At 41.5% G+C, this 16,462-nt stretch overlaps 2 protein-coding genes across 3 annotated transcripts; both read left to right on the plus strand.

Moving 5' to 3' along the window:
- Window positions 1-6,194, plus strand: tmem128 (transmembrane protein 128). The gene is made up of 5 exons (XM_048971770.1): window positions 1-139; window positions 1,732-1,864; window positions 3,419-3,580; window positions 3,826-3,934; window positions 5,074-6,194. The coding sequence occupies exons 1-4, from the start codon at window positions 31-33 to the stop codon at window positions 3,923-3,925; spliced, it is 504 nt and encodes a 167-aa protein (XP_048827727.1). The 5' UTR covers window positions 1-30; the 3' UTR covers window positions 3,926-3,934; window positions 5,074-6,194.
- Window positions 6,195-6,644: 450 nt separating this feature from the next.
- otop1 (otopetrin 1) lies at window positions 6,645-15,237 on the plus strand. 2 transcript variants are annotated; one of them, XR_007381461.1, is made up of 7 exons: window positions 6,645-8,576; window positions 9,016-9,152; window positions 9,526-9,584; window positions 9,862-9,974; window positions 11,893-12,764; window positions 13,013-13,305; window positions 13,523-15,237. XR_007381461.1 is itself a non-coding variant. In XM_048971759.1 (6 exons), exons 1-6 carry the CDS (start codon window positions 8,213-8,215, stop codon window positions 13,181-13,183), a joined length of 1,716 nt encoding a protein of 571 aa, XP_048827716.1. In that variant the 5' UTR covers window positions 6,645-8,212; the 3' UTR covers window positions 13,184-15,237. The 2 variants fall into 2 exon arrangements, 1 of the variants encoding a protein (XP_048827716.1); XM_048971759.1 differs by having other exon boundaries at window positions 13,013-15,237.
- Window positions 15,238-16,462: the final 1,225 nt, after the last annotated feature.

Raw genomic sequence — 16,462 nt, forward strand, 5'->3', positions numbered from 1 at the left:
AGCCGGAAGTTGGCTTCTTTCACGAGCAACATGGCGGGCGCGTTAGCAGACAGCGAGCTGCAAAGTCTTCGGAATCGTTTCAAAAAAGATGCAGAGTTTGTTTTGCGCGGGGTTTCTGAAAATGACACTGGAGAGAAGAGTAAGTGTGAGCCCATCATATGTTGGTTGGAAAACCCTCCGTGTCAGCACAGAAATGAATGTTCATTCAAGTACAAAAAATACCACGGACTGCTATACTGCTAAATGTTTACTAAAAGTTCAATTCCAGTAGCCTGTACTACGAAAGGGGGTTACTGGCTTATCGGGGTAACTTGTCTGGTTAGAGGAAACTCGATTAAGTTTAAATATGTATCTAATCTGTTTTTCTCCCTGTCCAACTGGCTTGCAATACAAACTCATGGCCAGTTCTGATAAAGTACCTTGCAATGGTGATTTGTGGCTTTTCGGTGGCCTAATTACCATGGTGCAGTTGTGTTCACGGCACTATAATAGTCATTTTATTGCCAAGCAATTGCAAATGTCATAATTTGCAGCGTTATTTGGCGTGGTGAGTAATTCAATTAGTCTCTTTAATCTCCAGCGTGCAAGACCTGCGTTTTGGTCCAGATGTCACTTTTAATAACCAATTGTGATGCACCCTTACTATGCAAAGAAAATGAACTAACTAACATTTACAATCCTGAGCAGTGTAGAAATATTTTTTTTTTATGTCAATCACAGTTTGTGGCTCTGATGTAATTGGAACACCCAGAATTAAGTTTCTAGTTAAAGAGAAAAGTGGCTACAAAGCTCCAACAATATATTCATTGCATGCTATAATGAAAAGCTATGTGGCATGTTTGTTTCCTTGAATGGTTTCTTATATATGCAAGTGTTAAGCTGGTATCGGTAAGTTAGAGTATGTGAGGCTATTAAATGGCTCTCTGTTGGTGTAGATAGTGTTCAGTTGTTCTTTGAGGGCAGAATTGGGCACAGTGCCATACTGCTGATTGTTCTTCCTGGCTTGCGTTGTCCTGACCATCTTATGGTTCAGTTGAGTGTTGGCACATTGCCGGCCTGCAGCTGTCTTTCAATAGGGCCATCGTTGGCTGTCACAGTATACGCTGCATTTTGTAACTGCTTCCTGGAATGGTTTTTTGGGGTGTGGCTGGAACGTGTCACTGTTTCCTGTTAACGGAAGATGGTGCAGCAGATGAAGTTTGTCATGTCGGCCTTTTCGAAGAAGCTGACTTTGTCTGACATTGTCAGGGTCCTGAGCCCTGTAGCTACAGCTAAGATGAACCCGAGCATCGCGGGGCAATCTGTTCCGACATCTGCAATTAGTGCCTTTTTAAGCCATTTTCAGACAGGCTTTCCCTGGTGCCCCCAAGCACAGCGAGCCTCACCATGTTTTCAGAAGCTTCTGCTGCCATCTCCACATTAGCTCACGGTAATGAGGTCGATCTGATGCCTCCACACAAAGTTAAACCCATATGTTTAATACACTGTTTCTCAAACTGGTTCTTGGGGACCGCGAGCTAAGAGGGGGGAAATACATGGACTGTCTGGAGGCCCCCCATTTTGGGATGCAAGCAGGCAGGCTGTGTTATTCATTGGTGATTAATATTTCATCGATTGGCTGATACCAGAAGTGAATGAAGTTTGAGAGAATTCACCCTCTGACTTGCTGTTCTGTTTATTACCCATGAGAGATGGCCAGACCTAAGAGTAAAAGTGTGCTGTGTCTTTCAGGTTCGGAGGACAAAGATGCAAAACCTCTCCCTCGGTTTAACCGTCACTCTATCTTCTGGATTGTGGCTTCCATCGGGCTGACTTACTACACTGATTTTGTCTCTGTCCTCATGAAAGATGAGAACATTAAAAGGTAAAATTGTTGCATCATGTTTCCTAAACACTTGCTTGAAAGCTTGAGAAGGAATAATGATAATGAAGCAAGGTTCTGAACTTCCTCCTTCATTGCATTGTCATGGGAGAAACAGTGTTGCCCTTTTAAGAAGTTGTCAGTGTCGTCATGCTCTTCTTGGAGACGAGTTCTAGGGAATAAATAAATGTGGTTACCATTTCTGTGCTGGGTAATTAAGCAGGGTAATGTTGGTCATGGAACTCTGTGAAGTTCAGTAGGTAGTAGGTCACATTTTTATGGTAATTGTGAATCAGCCTCCTTGATTTATGGTTTTCCCACAAGTCTTGTCTCAATATAAAACCTTTGATCTACATTCTGCATGCAGGGAAAAAGCAAGAAATTACCATCAATGATTTAAATTTGCTTCAATATAGGTGCATGTCCGGCTTTAGCTGACTAACGACACCTTCCTAGGTCAGATCGTAATTATGCAGGGCCGTTTTATCCTCACTGAACTCTAATTGTGAGGGTGTCTAAAAAGAGGTACTTTGTGCCAGGTGCAGTTCACTGTGCACTGTTATGTTACAGTCCTTAGACTAATATCAGCTATGCAGCCTGTATTTTCCCCTCTTGCCACAATTTCCCGTCATTCTTTTTAGTAAGATTTGAAGATGGTTCTATTGTTGTAAAAAGTTTGCTTTAATTGCAGCTAAAAGCTGCCGTTCATGGACTTTTTTTGAGTCTAGTCTTTCATGGAGAACAGTAGTGGTGGATTGAAAGTACTAGTCACTAATGTATCTTGTTTTTTTCAATCCAGGAAGTTACGTCCTCATTCCATGCATTATGGTCTGTCTTTTCCGCAGCCGGCATTTCTGAGATCTGGTTTTGAGACTAGGCTCCATCTCGCCTACCCGAGTGAGCTCAGACCATCAGGTCTGACCTCCATTTAACTTTTTTTCCAGTACTGACCATCCTGACAGGGCTTTCACACTTCCAGGGGCTGCCTCCTCCTTATTTAAAGCAGTTGCCACTCTCTGGAACTCTTGTTAATTTCCAGACACTGTCTGGTTGTGACGTTTCTAAAAGACTGTCAATAATGTTCCACTCTTACAAACCCCATAATATGATATATTGCGTATTGAACAACACAGGACTGAATATCTGTGAAAGGCTGCATTCAGTCTGGTAATAGCTCTTTCAGAAATGTAGCCCCAAGGGCTACTTCGTCATTACATTGCTTAAGGCTAAATGTGGAAATTCCACCTGGAAAGCTTCCCATTTTGGCCTTACTGGACCTTACTGCAGAGGGTTTAATCATCCCTCTGTTAATTAACCTACCTGCAAAGTGCTGCTGTGGCATGGATCTCATGTATGTGCTGTCATAGTGAAATCCCACAGATGGTGCCACATGGTGGAGGTGGAGTCTCTCACCCCTGTTGTTTCTGTGTGTTCTTATCATTAATAATTCATCTCTGAAAGGGGAGATTCATTTTATCGTAACATCAGTCTGCACCATCTCCATCCCCACTGTGTGGCCACTTTGTCCACCCACCTGCCCGTCTCTATCTCCGCCAGCTGGTGGTTCAACGTGGGTGTGGCCCTGCTGGGAGTGAGCCTGGCGATGGCGCTCTTCAGCATCGTCTACCTCGACTGGTTCCGGGGGGTCCGGCAGTATGACGTTCAGTACCCAGCCATCGCACCCGTGACCACTGCCACCTTCATCGCCGCCTCCTGCAGGTGAGTTCACCCCGTGGGGGGGGGGCAGCACTTAGATGAATCACTAGGAAAGTTCGAGGTGTTTACGGGTGTTTTTGGAGAAATTGGAAGAAGGTGTGAACATTAAGTATAATTTACCAATAAGTTTTCTGAATAGGCCCTTAACTGTTGCTAATTGTAGTTTTAGTTTTGAAAATTCAGTATTAATCACTGAAAGGAGGGTCCGGATGACCCCTAAATTAACATTACTGTCCCCTCTCCCTCAGCTTCAATATAGCGCTTTGGCCCGTGTGGTCAATCTGCACTCCCATTATCCTCTTCACCCAGTTCATGGGAATTGTGATGTTCATCTCCCTACTTGGCTGAGATATGAAGGTAAGGACAACCTTTGTTGTAGGACATGGTGAGGTGAACCATTCTGTTGGTTCAGTAGTAAACCAATACAGGATGTGTCTAGTGATCCAGCTAGAGTTACCTTGCTCAAGTCCCACAGCGAGGACTCTGCAAGCTAAGCTTGGCCAGTATGATGGTATGATGGCATACCCTGATATTTAGAAATCCCAAAGGTATTACTTTTAATACTGTTAAAAATACAGGTGCTGGTGTGTCTATTAAACTGATGCAGAGATGCTGCATTGTAGTGCACTGCTTTAGTGGTGATTGCCTCCCCTAATTACAGAAAAAAATACACGGTCAAAGAATAACGCACAAAGCACGCCGTGAATGCACTGTAAACTGCTGGAGCATGTGCAGCATACCTGAAAGCAAGTGTGCGTGCAGCTGCACATTGGCCAGTGACAGTGGTGTCAGTAAATGAAGGAGTTCATTTCTGTAAGTTCATTTCTGGAGTTCATGTCAGTAAACCCTTCAAGAAGGAGTTGTCTTCCCGATTCCCTGCTGCTCAGGTTGCACACTGATGATTTCTGATTCTGGACTTTACAGTAGCCTACATAATTACCTTTTTTTCTTTTTAATTAAGTAGCATGTATACCACCAGCGTGAAATGTCTAGAAGGTATGATGGTATGAAAAATTAGATACGGCTCAAGCCTATTGCAAGCTAAATCCTTAGTGTTTGGATCCTTAGTCACTTATGGTTTTTGCTCATTTGTCTGTTTTGAAGTGGCCATTGCTGTACTTTCATTTTCTTTTGCTTCTTAATATCATTGTTGATCATCGTCATAATTTAAAGAGATTGTTTAAACACCCATAAAATAATTACGTATCTTAATGATTTACTGATGCTATTGATTGAATATTCTTACTATTATGTGAGGTCCAGTTAATGTCAGTTTAGTGAGGTTCCATGCCATAAACTGGGATTTATTATATCATCTTGATTATAATTTAACAGGGTTTGATGACCTCTGTTCCAGAAGGATTTGTAGCTTGTTCATATGTGCATAAAACACTGTAATTACTTTTGCATGACAAGGCAGCAGCAGCCCTTCTAAGAAACTAGGTAACTGTTTTGTTTAAATAAATTTTTTTCTCTTGTGTCCTTCTGTTACGCAGGGCTCTTCTGAAGAAGCACATACCATTGAACTAGATCAAGATCAACTTGAAAAATGTCTATACACTGACGAAATGTATATATTTTGTATTGGTTTAACCTGTCACACTTATATTTTGTATCTGCTACACAAAAGACCTGATGTTTCTATTGATTTTCAGGATGTTTCTGTATAGATTTCTGGGACAGGCATATCGGTTGTGGACAGCTAGTTACTTGCAGTGCTTCCATGAAAGACAGGCTTGCTGTAACCAGCAGTGTTGCATGTGGTCCTGTGGCTTTCTCTGTTTTCGCTGCTGTTTCTAGTACAATATGAATGGCCTAACATCATTGCCGTAACGTTCAACACAACATTTCCAAAAGCATAACGCTCAGTACATTTCTCAGAATTGGGAGTAGCCTGCTGTACATTAATAGGATTACCTAATGTCATGCAAGCAGTGTTGTTTGTTTGTAAGTGTTGTCATTCAATGGAAGGTATCATAGTTTTGGAAAGGGCTCCAAGATTGCCATGACAAAACCATAATGAAAAAATCATGCCCCACATTTTGAAGTAGCCACCTTGTGGACATTTAAGCAACTTCATGCTAATTAAGACAGCGATAATGTTGATTCATTACAGTGCTTGGTGTAACGTGATGTCAGGTCACTATAACAACCCCAGGAGTAAACGCTAAACATACGTGATTTCCTACTAAGCTGTCCACCATTACTCATACTGTATCTCAATGAGGGTTTCTGTATGGTGATTTTTAAGCTATTCCACTGCGTCACCTTGATGAATAGCCTGTACAAATGAGAAAGTCACACATTACGTGACCTTAGTGACAAACTCCCCATTGTTAAGATTTAATTTTACCTAACCTGTAGGACAGTTACATTTTAACCTTGCACAACACATTCACTTGATCTTAGTTGCTGAATTCAATAACTTTTTGTATGACCTATGATCATTTTCACATATACAATGGCAAGTGGAACTGTTCATTTTCTCTGTTTAGTATGCATTCATAGCTTTACATTTGCTTATAAATCCATGTGGCTCAGGTGAACAGTTTATTTTTTGCAGATTTTTGTATAGTATGAGATGACTCATGAGTAAAGCTTTTCACACTAACTTCAATCATTTGCAATCTAAGTAGTTTTGAGCGAAATTGAATTACATATTACAGATTTGTGTACTTATTCAGTAGTAATCCTTCTTTAAAAAACTAATATTGTATTTATATTTTATCTCTGCATGCAAACATCTATATTTTTTAAATATCCTGTGCATAGCCAATTTCTCACATTTGCATTTCAGGATATTTTCTTAGCTCTTTATATTTCTTTATATTCATCCACTGCTCAGACCTACAGCTCACTGCATTTTGTGTGTAATTTTTATGTCATTCAGATGCAATTTAAAATAAAACTAATTACTTCATAAATAATTAACCTGTAGTTTACAAAATGCAATGAGGTAATTCAGAAAATGCCATTTGATCAGTAAAAGACACCAATAAAGTGTCTTTTGGGTGCAGTAGAGTGTCATCTGGTTTAAGAAGATTGGAGAAAAGCTAGCCAGCATCCTCTGTACCAGTCAAATTAATAAAAATGTTCTGGTTCGACCAATCAGGCAATATTGATACAACACGTTTAGTTGAATAATTATTAAATTGAACTTGTCCTGCCCACCAAAAACTGCCAGTTGTCTGGGACAGGTGAGCAGTTTAAAACTTTTCAAGTCGGGGTCCCTAGATTAATTGTATGTTACTCCCTCTCCCATCTCAAGACTGAATCTGAATTAATTGTGTGACAAGGATTTGAAAAGTCACTAAGTCTGGCATTTCTTAAAAACAATGTAACAAGCTTTGTCCACTATCAACTCCCATCCTCAGAAAACACTATTTTTGAATTCGTGCAACAGATTTTACTGAAACAATTCACCTGAAACTACTGGCTATCACACACGGACGGGCTTGGGCAGAAATCAATAGACTGAGTTTAGGTTGTTCATTTTGTTCACATTTTCCCGGAGGTGAAAGAGAATGGGATCTATTGAGAAGGTGTACCGGCATCAGTTTCACTAAATTACACTGCAGTCTATAATTTGCCACACGTTGGCATTGCAACTGACAAGTTTAAAACCTTACATATAAAAACGAAAAAAATTAAGTTTACTATTTTTTGTGTCCTGTAGTTCATCCATTCTTCCACAATTTCCACAAACCCGTACGTTCTCGTTTACTTTCTTACGATACCCAAAACTGTAGTGAAATCGCTATTATCCGCTTAATGATAATAATATAACAATAATAATATAATAAAACAATATAGTAATACAATTGCATATAAATAGCATAAAATTCAAATAACGATCGATTCTCTCCCGCATTTCCCGCATTTCGGTCGCTTGTATGTCTATGGGTCATTTAAAAAGCAGCGTATTTAGATTCGGAAATAGGAGCCTGGTTGTCAGTATTCAATGGTGTGTTTACAAAGGTAAACAGATTATGATGAAGGCATCAACGGGCCGGATAATTGCACGGATAGCAGCCTGATTGGGTCTTTCTGAAAGGTGTATGCCGGAGGGGCTGAGCGTTACTTGCAGATCAGGCAGTCGTTTATTGTGGTTTGCACACTAATCTATACATGAAGTGCATCATGGACATGGATGTGGCATGGTTTTTAAATGCGTGACAGTGGGCATCTGTGTGCACCGATTTATTAACTTGACGTGAAGCTTTTCATCTTACGAGGGGAAAACTTTTTTTAAATATTAAGGTAAGAGCTCATTTTATCCATCGATTTCAGGAAAACCTATAGCGGCTCCAGTGATGCGAACTGGGACAGAGGACAACTGAAACCCTATCTATACAGCCTAATCTCCGTGACTCAGCAAGGAGGTATAAAGGCACGGGCTATGAAGTAATTTTAGTTCATTGTTACACGAAAACAACAGGACATTTGTATCAGCATCAGTCTGGACCTTTTTACTGAGATCGGAACGGGAAGAAAAAGAAAAAAGAAAAAAAACGAACATTTCCTCCTGACCTGGGACTTATATAGCCTGATATGAAGGTGCCGCGGTCTTTATTTTACTCAGTTATGCTGTAAAGAGTAACTTAAAGTAGTTTTTTACTTGGATTTTACTGGGGAATGGTAGAGCACAACGGTATGGATATTACCTCCCTGAACAAGTACAGATCTGGTCCCGCTGTTCATCCCGGTCCAGCCAAGGTTAAAGATGTGTTTATAAGGGGCTGGAGTGATTACCCGGAGAGGACCTCCAGGCTGCTTAGCGCCCAGTATGGCCTCAATCTGTTCATGATGGGGTCGTCCTTGATGCTAGCCTTCTCACATGAGGGCACCCCTATCCATGAGGAGCACGTCATGGTCTTCATGTCGGGTGTCATGCTCATCCAGCTGATCTGGATGTTGTGGTATGCCTTGAAAAAGTTTACAGTCCGGAGAGGAGTCGAGCAAGATATCGATGTGCACGCCGGCCCATGGTACATAAGAGGTACGATCACGCCCAGTAACCTCATAAAATCATGTGCAAAATGTATGGCTTATTGACAATAACTCTGACTGGACACATTAAAATACATGCGATTTACACTTCATTTCAGATGTGAAAACCACACTTTTACAACTTGTGGCAAAAATTTGCCGAGACGCTATAAAAGTCAACAAAAAAAGAGATGGCATACTCACAGACATATACTCCGCAATGAATTTCTTGCAATTTCTCAATGCATTAATTTACCTATTGACCTGCTGTTCAATTTGAATTGTTTAATTTATTTGTAATTTTTGTTTGAATTACTTTAACTTTTGCTTGTTGATTCACTTGCTCATCTATGTAGGGTCCTGCCAGCCCATGCAGAAATGTTCGTTATGATTGAAAATGAACTAAAAATAAAGGGGAAAAAAGTGTTTCTTTTTGTTGTCCCCCCCAGCCGGTTTAACAGTTCTGGCGCTGCTTTCCTTATGCTTGGATGTTTTACGAATCGGTTACTACATGGGCCACAGAGTTTGCCTTGACACCCGTTTCGGGTTCTTCGCCTTCGTTAAATGTTTTCACACAGCTGCACAGGTAAGCATCAAAGTCTGCAGTGCCTGTGCCTTTCCATTTGTCAGTAACTGTGCCTTATTTAAGCCTGTCAAAGAGTGGCTTCCACTGAGAATAATACCTGCTTTGTTTAGTGGGATCAAACAGTTGCATGACCTATAATAAGCTTCTGATTCTCTAATTGCTTTGAAATATAAAACAGGCTTAAATTCACCTGTCACCTGTCAGTACATGGGTGAGATGCATCGCATATATCCCAAAATCCTATTATATCCCAACATTATTTCTCTTATATGTCTATATAACATCTCAGAATTGACTAAGCAAGAATGTATGAAGGGATATCACTTAGAAATGTCTTTGCACTTTTCATGTTTTGAAGTTGATCTTGTTTTAGGTGTATTTCCTTTGGTTTCACGTATGTGACGTCGTCATGGGCTTAGAGACTTTCGAAAGGTATGAAGATGTCTTCAGAAATGAAGATAAGATCCAGGTTTCCAGCTGATATGCACAATAAGTTAAAATGACTAACAGAACATAAGATTAGTATAAGTATTTTACATATGCCATATAAAGATTATTCTTCATATTTATTTTAACAGCTTTTTGCAGGCTATGAATGATTTATGAATCTAGTCTTTCCATTAGTCACTGATCCTTATAAAGCTGACAGGAGTCATGTGTGCTTGTATGGTTGGCTAATCCTGTCATGTTGTGTATTGATGTTCCTCAGGTTTGGTGTGATGCACGCCATTTTCACCAACCTTATTGTTTGGGGCAATGGTGTTATGGTAGAGTCTGACCACTACCTGGACTTAGCACTGGCTTTCGTGAACTTCACTGTAGGTAAGCTGCTAGCTTTCTCAGAGCTGGATCTAGTAGATAAGTTTGCTTTACAATTGGCCCCGCTGTGTGTGTGTGTGTGTATGTGTGTGTGTCTCCATGGGGCAGGGAGCAGAGCATGCGGACAAGCGGGTGTTGTGTAGGTGTGTGGGAGTATGTTTGGGCATATGTGTGTGAACGGTTAAGGGGGCGGGGGGTTAGGGTTAGGGGTGCCATGATAATTTGCAAGCTGGGGCCCCTCTTGGGTTTCACTCAATGCAATTGTTGGCTTCCAGTGACTCCATCAGGGCAGATTTGTGTTAGAGGTCCCCAGGAGGAGGGGGTTCAGGTGATGTAACTGATACTCTCTCATATCCACTAGTGTCAGTCTCCGCTTAGCTGGCTAACTGGCTATCCTGTTAATTAAACAGAGGAGTAGGCGGGGTCATCTGACACAAGGAAGTGATTTACCTTCCACATGATTCCCAGTGAGGCCAGCTTAGACTGAAGAGAGGCCTGCTGTGTTGTGTGCTTAGAAAGGGCCGCTGGGAAAAGAGCAGGGAGGGATTTCAGCACTGGGAAGCGTTAACAAGCAGCAGCAATGTCAGAGGGGCGGAGGCAAGCAGGATATGGCATTAATCTCCGGGGGCTGCACCTGAACAAAAGGTTTGAGGGACTTTTGGACATGTTCTCCAGTCTGCAAACTGGCACCAATTTACGCTGCGTCCTACTGGTCAGCCACAGAAACAGCACAGTGCTTCTGCCCAGAGGACCGTAACAATGCAGAAAAAGCAGCCTTTTCAGAACATGCAGAACTTCATAAAAATGCAGAAAGTAGCCATCTCAGCATATTGGGGTGTCGACCTGAATAACTATGTAAAAAAACAGAGCAGTGTTTTGCGAAGGGCCTCATTGTAATGCATTCACCTGTAAGAAAATCACTTTTTCAGCTCAGCTGTGGTTAGGTATGGATGTACAAAAGCTAACTAAAGGTTAAATGTTCCTTTGTAAAGGACAAAGGGGACTTTCTTCTTCCTGCCTCTAGGGCTGAAGCCTTCAAGCTGGGAGTCCCAAGAGAGGAAGGAACAGTGTCTTTGCTTTAGAGCAATATCCAATTAAAACCATATCTCACCTTATAGTTAGTTAACTTTTATATTAGATACATAGCAAGACACCCTTATCCTACTTTTGGGCCCCTATTGGGATTTGACAATAAAGTAATGTTTAAAAGTTTTTAAATCAGAATTAAGGGCTACTCTTACTTAGAGATGACAGGATGACCATTGATCAACCAACACACACACACACACACACACACACACACACCACATTAGGTCCCAGGTCAAATGTCCTTGAGATATATCAAAGGCTGTTAGACTTCGGGTTCTCTGAACTTGTGTAAACCTTATGATCTCTGCTTATTGGCTGGGCTTCACAGGACATCCTGTGTTTGCAGGAGTGATCCTCATTCTCTGAGTGGGCTCATCTGTGTGTATATTCTCTTTCCCTTTATCCCTAACCAAAAGCATAAGAGCATACTTGTTATCATATATCTATGTGAATGAAGTGCAAAGTGACATTTACAAATCATTCACAGGATGTACAAAATAAAGTGTAATATTCTTGAAAAATTTGATGATAGAATGGTTATGATTGGAGAACAAGCACATCGATTAATATGTGTTTCCTCTTTTCATTAGTTTTTAAGCTCAAAATGTTTGTAACTAAAATCAGTACTTTGTTTTCCGGTCAATATCTGTTCACAGAACTATGATTAGAGAAACTAAATGTTTTTTTTTTAGTTGACTACATCCTCATAATTTGAATACATTTATTTATTTTATTGTTTGGTGTTAATAATGGATCTTGGCTGTGTATATGCATGTGTATAATCAGTAGAGATGAAATAGTTGACGTAATGTTTTGATTTTTCTCTTACCAGATGCCCACGTACCTGACTGTAACTGCAGTAGTGGCATCTGCACTGCATACACTAAAAGTGTCTACTATCTGTACCCGTTCAACGTCGAATACCACGTAATAGTATCTGCCATACTTTTTTGCATGTGGATGAACATCGGCCAGATCCTTGAACACCAGATCCCTCGAGGAACAACCAAAGTCAAGCCAGTGGCAGTGATCATAGGCCCGGTGCTGGGTGTGCTTGCCCTTTGCAGCACCATCGCAGTCTTGGTGATTTACCTCTCCAAGATGGGTGGAAACACGGAAACGCGAGATTGGGCCATCTCAATGTTTTACATCTACGGCATTGTCATGCTCTTTTCCATGAGCGTAGCGGCGATAGTGGGCCTCCTGTTCTACCGGATGGACCATTCGCGATTGGACAACTTACAGATCACCTCAAGGGGGCTGGATGCACATCTACTCTTTGCCACGTCCATGGGAGCCTGGCTCTTGTCCTGGTGCAGCATCGTGGCTGTTTTAGCTAACCCGACTTACGAGAGCTACCGCTGGACTAACTTTACGTACTCTCTTCTGATGGTTATTGAGAAGTATGTGCAGAACCTCTACATCATCGAGGCGCTCTATCGCTCTGCTGGGGAGGGAGCAACTGAGCCTCCCTCACAGGTCTTCTCAGTGACTACCCCAGATGCGTCCCATAATGGAGCTGTGAATCCAGCCTTTGAAGACCAGGAGGCAGGTGCATCTCATGGTGCATCCCATGAACATGAGCAGGCCCAACCCCCTCTCCCACCAGGCCCCAATCCAGAAAGGCCTTCTCCTGATTTCCTGAGAGTAAAACAAGAAGCCCTGAAGAACGTCTCCATCTTCTTGCTCCTCTGCAATGTCTCTGTAAGTTCCTGCTTTACAGCATGGTGCTCTACAGCCATGTCAGCTTAACTGCACTGATAAAATATCCACTCTCTCATTTCACACACAACCTTGTGCTTTCTACTCTTCCAGATCTTTGAGACTGAATTATATTTTCACAGCAGTTTTCTTCTAGACCGTTTCAGGATGTTTGCAGATGAGTTGTTCGGTGTCTGTATTTGCATAAATGCTAATTGTGTGTCCTCTGTCTTTCCCCATGGTCTCTGTAGCTGTGGATAATTCCAGCATTTGGCTGCCGACCCCAGTATGATAATGAGCTGGAGCAAGAGACCTTTGGCTTTGAGATGTGGACCACGTTGGTGAACATTGCCATGCCTGTGAACCTCTTCTACCGCATGCACTCCGTCGGGGCCCTCTTTGATGTCTATATCAGGGTGTGAACCATGGAAACAGAAGTCCTCCTGGTGCAGCATGTCCTGTCGAGAATCGAGGCATTCTTCATGCCATGCTGCTGTCCCGGACCAGTATAGAGTATAGAAAACCATGTAGGGTGAGAAGAAAGGTGCGTCGGTCACAAACGAACATCACACTTGGTGCTCTCTTTTCTGTATGAGTCGCTGAAACACCACCAAAAAAAAAAACAGAAAATGGTAGATTGGACTGTAAAGTTATATACTTGAATTTCTTTTCACTCAGTCACCTTTGATTGTCATTTTAATAAGTGATGTTTTGCATGGGATCCCAATTATGTTGATTTTTTTTGCTGTTTTAACGCACAGTGCCTTTCACATATGGACAACAACAAGAAACAAAAGAAAATGATGGGATGGATGTTTAGCAAGATATTTTTAAAATAGCGTGAGTTCCAAATGTTGGAGAGAAGTCCTGCCCGAGTTTTGTTGCGATGAAGATGCAATTTAATCGTCGTGGTTGCTTTAAATTTTATGTACTGTCAGAGAACATTTATGAAGCATTGTGACAGCGTTGTGATCGTGATACCTAACTTACCACCTCACACTGACAAAGACATCAAGTGAGAACTGAAAAGGTGTATATGTATATTGTGTATAATATAAATCAACAGTAAATCATATCTAAATAAAGGACCATCGTGACTCAACTGAACTAAACCATTGTTTTTAGAAAGTCCCTACTGGTCAATATTGACTAAACCGAAAACGAGTCACTTGTCAATTTTTTGTGAACTTGTAATTCTTTGCTGATGAAGATGCTTTGGAAAGTACACATCGCAAATTTTACCTGTAATGTTAATGTTAGCATAGCACCACCGTCATCATTTTTTATGCAATCTTTTATTGTGAGCATGTTTCGAACATAGCGACTTAGAACTGAATACGTAATCCTGTGGGACACTTGAAACCTGTGGCCGACCAACGAGATGTGTACTCTTGTTACATACATGTTGTCTTTGATAAGAATCATTTTTGCCTGTTTATTTTTTACATAGTGTTTTATAGTCATGTCGATATTTTCTGTTAGAATGTCATTGAACAGTTGGTTTGTGCTCTGCTGCTTCTGAAGAGATGAGTTTCGTCCACTGGCAGTCCAGCCTTTTCATACCATATCTCTCACTGTAGTCACGCATCTTCCTTTAACCACAAAGGACTAAAAGGATGGTGGGTGGAGATTTTGGGGTTTTATCTGACCACAGCATCGTGGAGAAGAATAGTTTGGTCAAGCTGAAATCTCATCCTTTAGAGGGGGCTGGGGGATTGAGCTTCATTCCAAGCCTCCCACCAAAGATCATGGTCCTCCAGTTCATTTTAAACCCTGTTTGGCCATCTGGATGTTTCACTGCAGCCTGGCGTGTACCTCTCCCAAATTCACACCAGTGCAGGGCTCCTCATGGGGCATGGGAGCTGACAGTCTTTTCGGCACAAGTTTGGGACCTTGGCTGTGGGGGGAACACCTTGTTGCCCTGTTTTCCAAGAGGAAGGCTGCCTCACATCTAAGCCCACTTTGTGAGCTTTAGCCATGAGCCCCCGTCAGAGCAGGGAACCAGCAGAACTCATGTTTCCAGAGCCCACTGTGGACATTCCCATGGTCAGAATTCCACTACAGAGAGTTACATCCCACCTCCTTGAGGTCTCCTCTCCAGCACTGAGAGTGTCTGTGAAGCTCCACGTGCATCACCAGCTTGGGCCTGGGGGGATGTTCCGTTGATTTTGCAATGAAATGATAATGTAATTGGTGTCGCTACTGCTTCATTTACTTCATCAAGGTTTTGAAAAATATATTACAACCCTAATCTGGTGGTATGATCTTATCCTTGTGAGACTTTATGTTTTTAATATTAGCCTTCTCTCACTGCAATGGTTTTATTTTTCTCAATGTCTGTTTTACTGATTATTCACTTATTTTACTTCTCTGACAAGTAATTTGACAGTCCAGTGATATATTGGACGTTTGAATAAAACACTTGATTTCGAGATTTGTCATATTGGTTGTACATGAATCCTCTGTTTGAACTCATTCTAATTTTGGGGCATTTGAGTTTTTGATTAACTCCTGGCTCATTTCACATAATTCACAGAGCACTGGGCCCACTCCACATTGGTTTATCCCTGCTAGTTCTGTCTCTGGTATAATTATTTCCTAATTCTGGTTTAACTGGTTTCTGTTTGGGGCCAGTGATCCCAAACACATCTACATAGAAATAAAAATTATTTAAGCTATTCACTCTTAAATGTTATATGAAGGGGAAGCCCCCTGTGCTCTATGCTATGTGTCTGAGGAAAAGTTGCTTTATTCATCAATGAAAAACATTTATCTTCTATCTTCGCAATGATATGCATTTAGCATTGAGCCTAGAAATGCCCATTGAATACATTTTGGACCATGTTCAAATATCAAATGTCAATTTCTCTTTACCTCCTTTAGTAAAGGCACATTACATGCCCTCATAAAGAATATCAAGTGTAAGAACCTGAGAATTTCATGCAATTAAAAGCAGACCTGGACAGTTGTCTTCTTTCTCGCAGATGATTGTTTTCACCACTAGGTGGGGCCATGGATTTTTCTCTTCCTTTTGAGCTTTGCTGTTTGGAAGGCCTGTAAAAACACCTTCAGATGTGGCGGCACTGCTGTGCAATTTGTTTCAGCCAGATACTCTGCTACAAGTAATACAAGTAGTAGAAACTTCCAGGACATTTCACACTGTCAGATCCCATCACAACCACATCACCATGACCATGAAATGCATTGGCAGAACATTCAGATCACACTCAGTTGCAAGACTCTCATGAAGTTTACATAGTACATTTGAATACATATGCAGTAGTATCCATTAAAATCTATAGCATTAGCAAGGTGGCGTGATGGTAAGCACTGATTCCTAGCTCTAGGACTGGGGGTCAAGTCTCTGCCCTGGCTCAGTGTTTGCATGTTCTCCCTGGGTATTTGGGGAGGGTGGGTTCCTCTGGATACTCCAGTTCCTCCACAGTCCAAAAACATGCTTGAGGTTTCGGTGACGTTTTGGCATTCCGTCCTTGGTTATTCCATGCCTTGCTTGGAGAGTACTTGCCAAGTTGCACCATGGCCCTGTAGATATTGATAAGATTTTAGGAATGATTGTACAGCAATCCTCCATCTTGCCCCCCCCCCCCACACACCAAAGTACATTATCCTATTATCTTAAAGATGTATCCTTGAACTCAATGACTTGCATGTGTTCCTATGCCAGAAAGTAGACCTATTTG

The sequence above is a fragment of the Brienomyrus brachyistius genome, chromosome 12 (assembly GCF_023856365.1).
Source record: "Brienomyrus brachyistius isolate T26 chromosome 12, BBRACH_0.4, whole genome shotgun sequence".
Taxonomy (NCBI): Eukaryota; Metazoa; Chordata; class Actinopteri; order Osteoglossiformes; family Mormyridae; genus Brienomyrus; species Brienomyrus brachyistius.

Bases quoted from the DNA above. Each gene is read 5' to 3' on its own strand.
- otop1 (XM_048971759.1), top strand. From the start codon at position 8,213: ATGGTAGAGCACAACGGTATGGATATTACCTCCCTGAACAAGTACAGA. The intron at 8,577-9,015 runs GTACGATCACGC...TGTCCCCCCCAG, and splicing joins CGGCCCATGGTACATAAGAG to CCGGTTTAACAGTTCTGGCG. The intron at 9,585-9,861 runs GTATGAAGATGT...GATGTTCCTCAG, and splicing joins GGCTTAGAGACTTTCGAAAG to GTTTGGTGTGATGCACGCCA.
- tmem128 (XM_048971770.1), top strand. From the start codon at position 31: ATGGCGGGCGCGTTAGCAGACAGCGAGCTGCAAAGTCTTCGGAATCGT. The intron at 1,865-3,418 runs GTAAAATTGTTG...TATCTCCGCCAG, and splicing joins AAAGATGAGAACATTAAAAG to CTGGTGGTTCAACGTGGGTG. The intron at 3,581-3,825 runs GTGAGTTCACCC...CCTCTCCCTCAG, and splicing joins TTCATCGCCGCCTCCTGCAG to CTTCAATATAGCGCTTTGGC.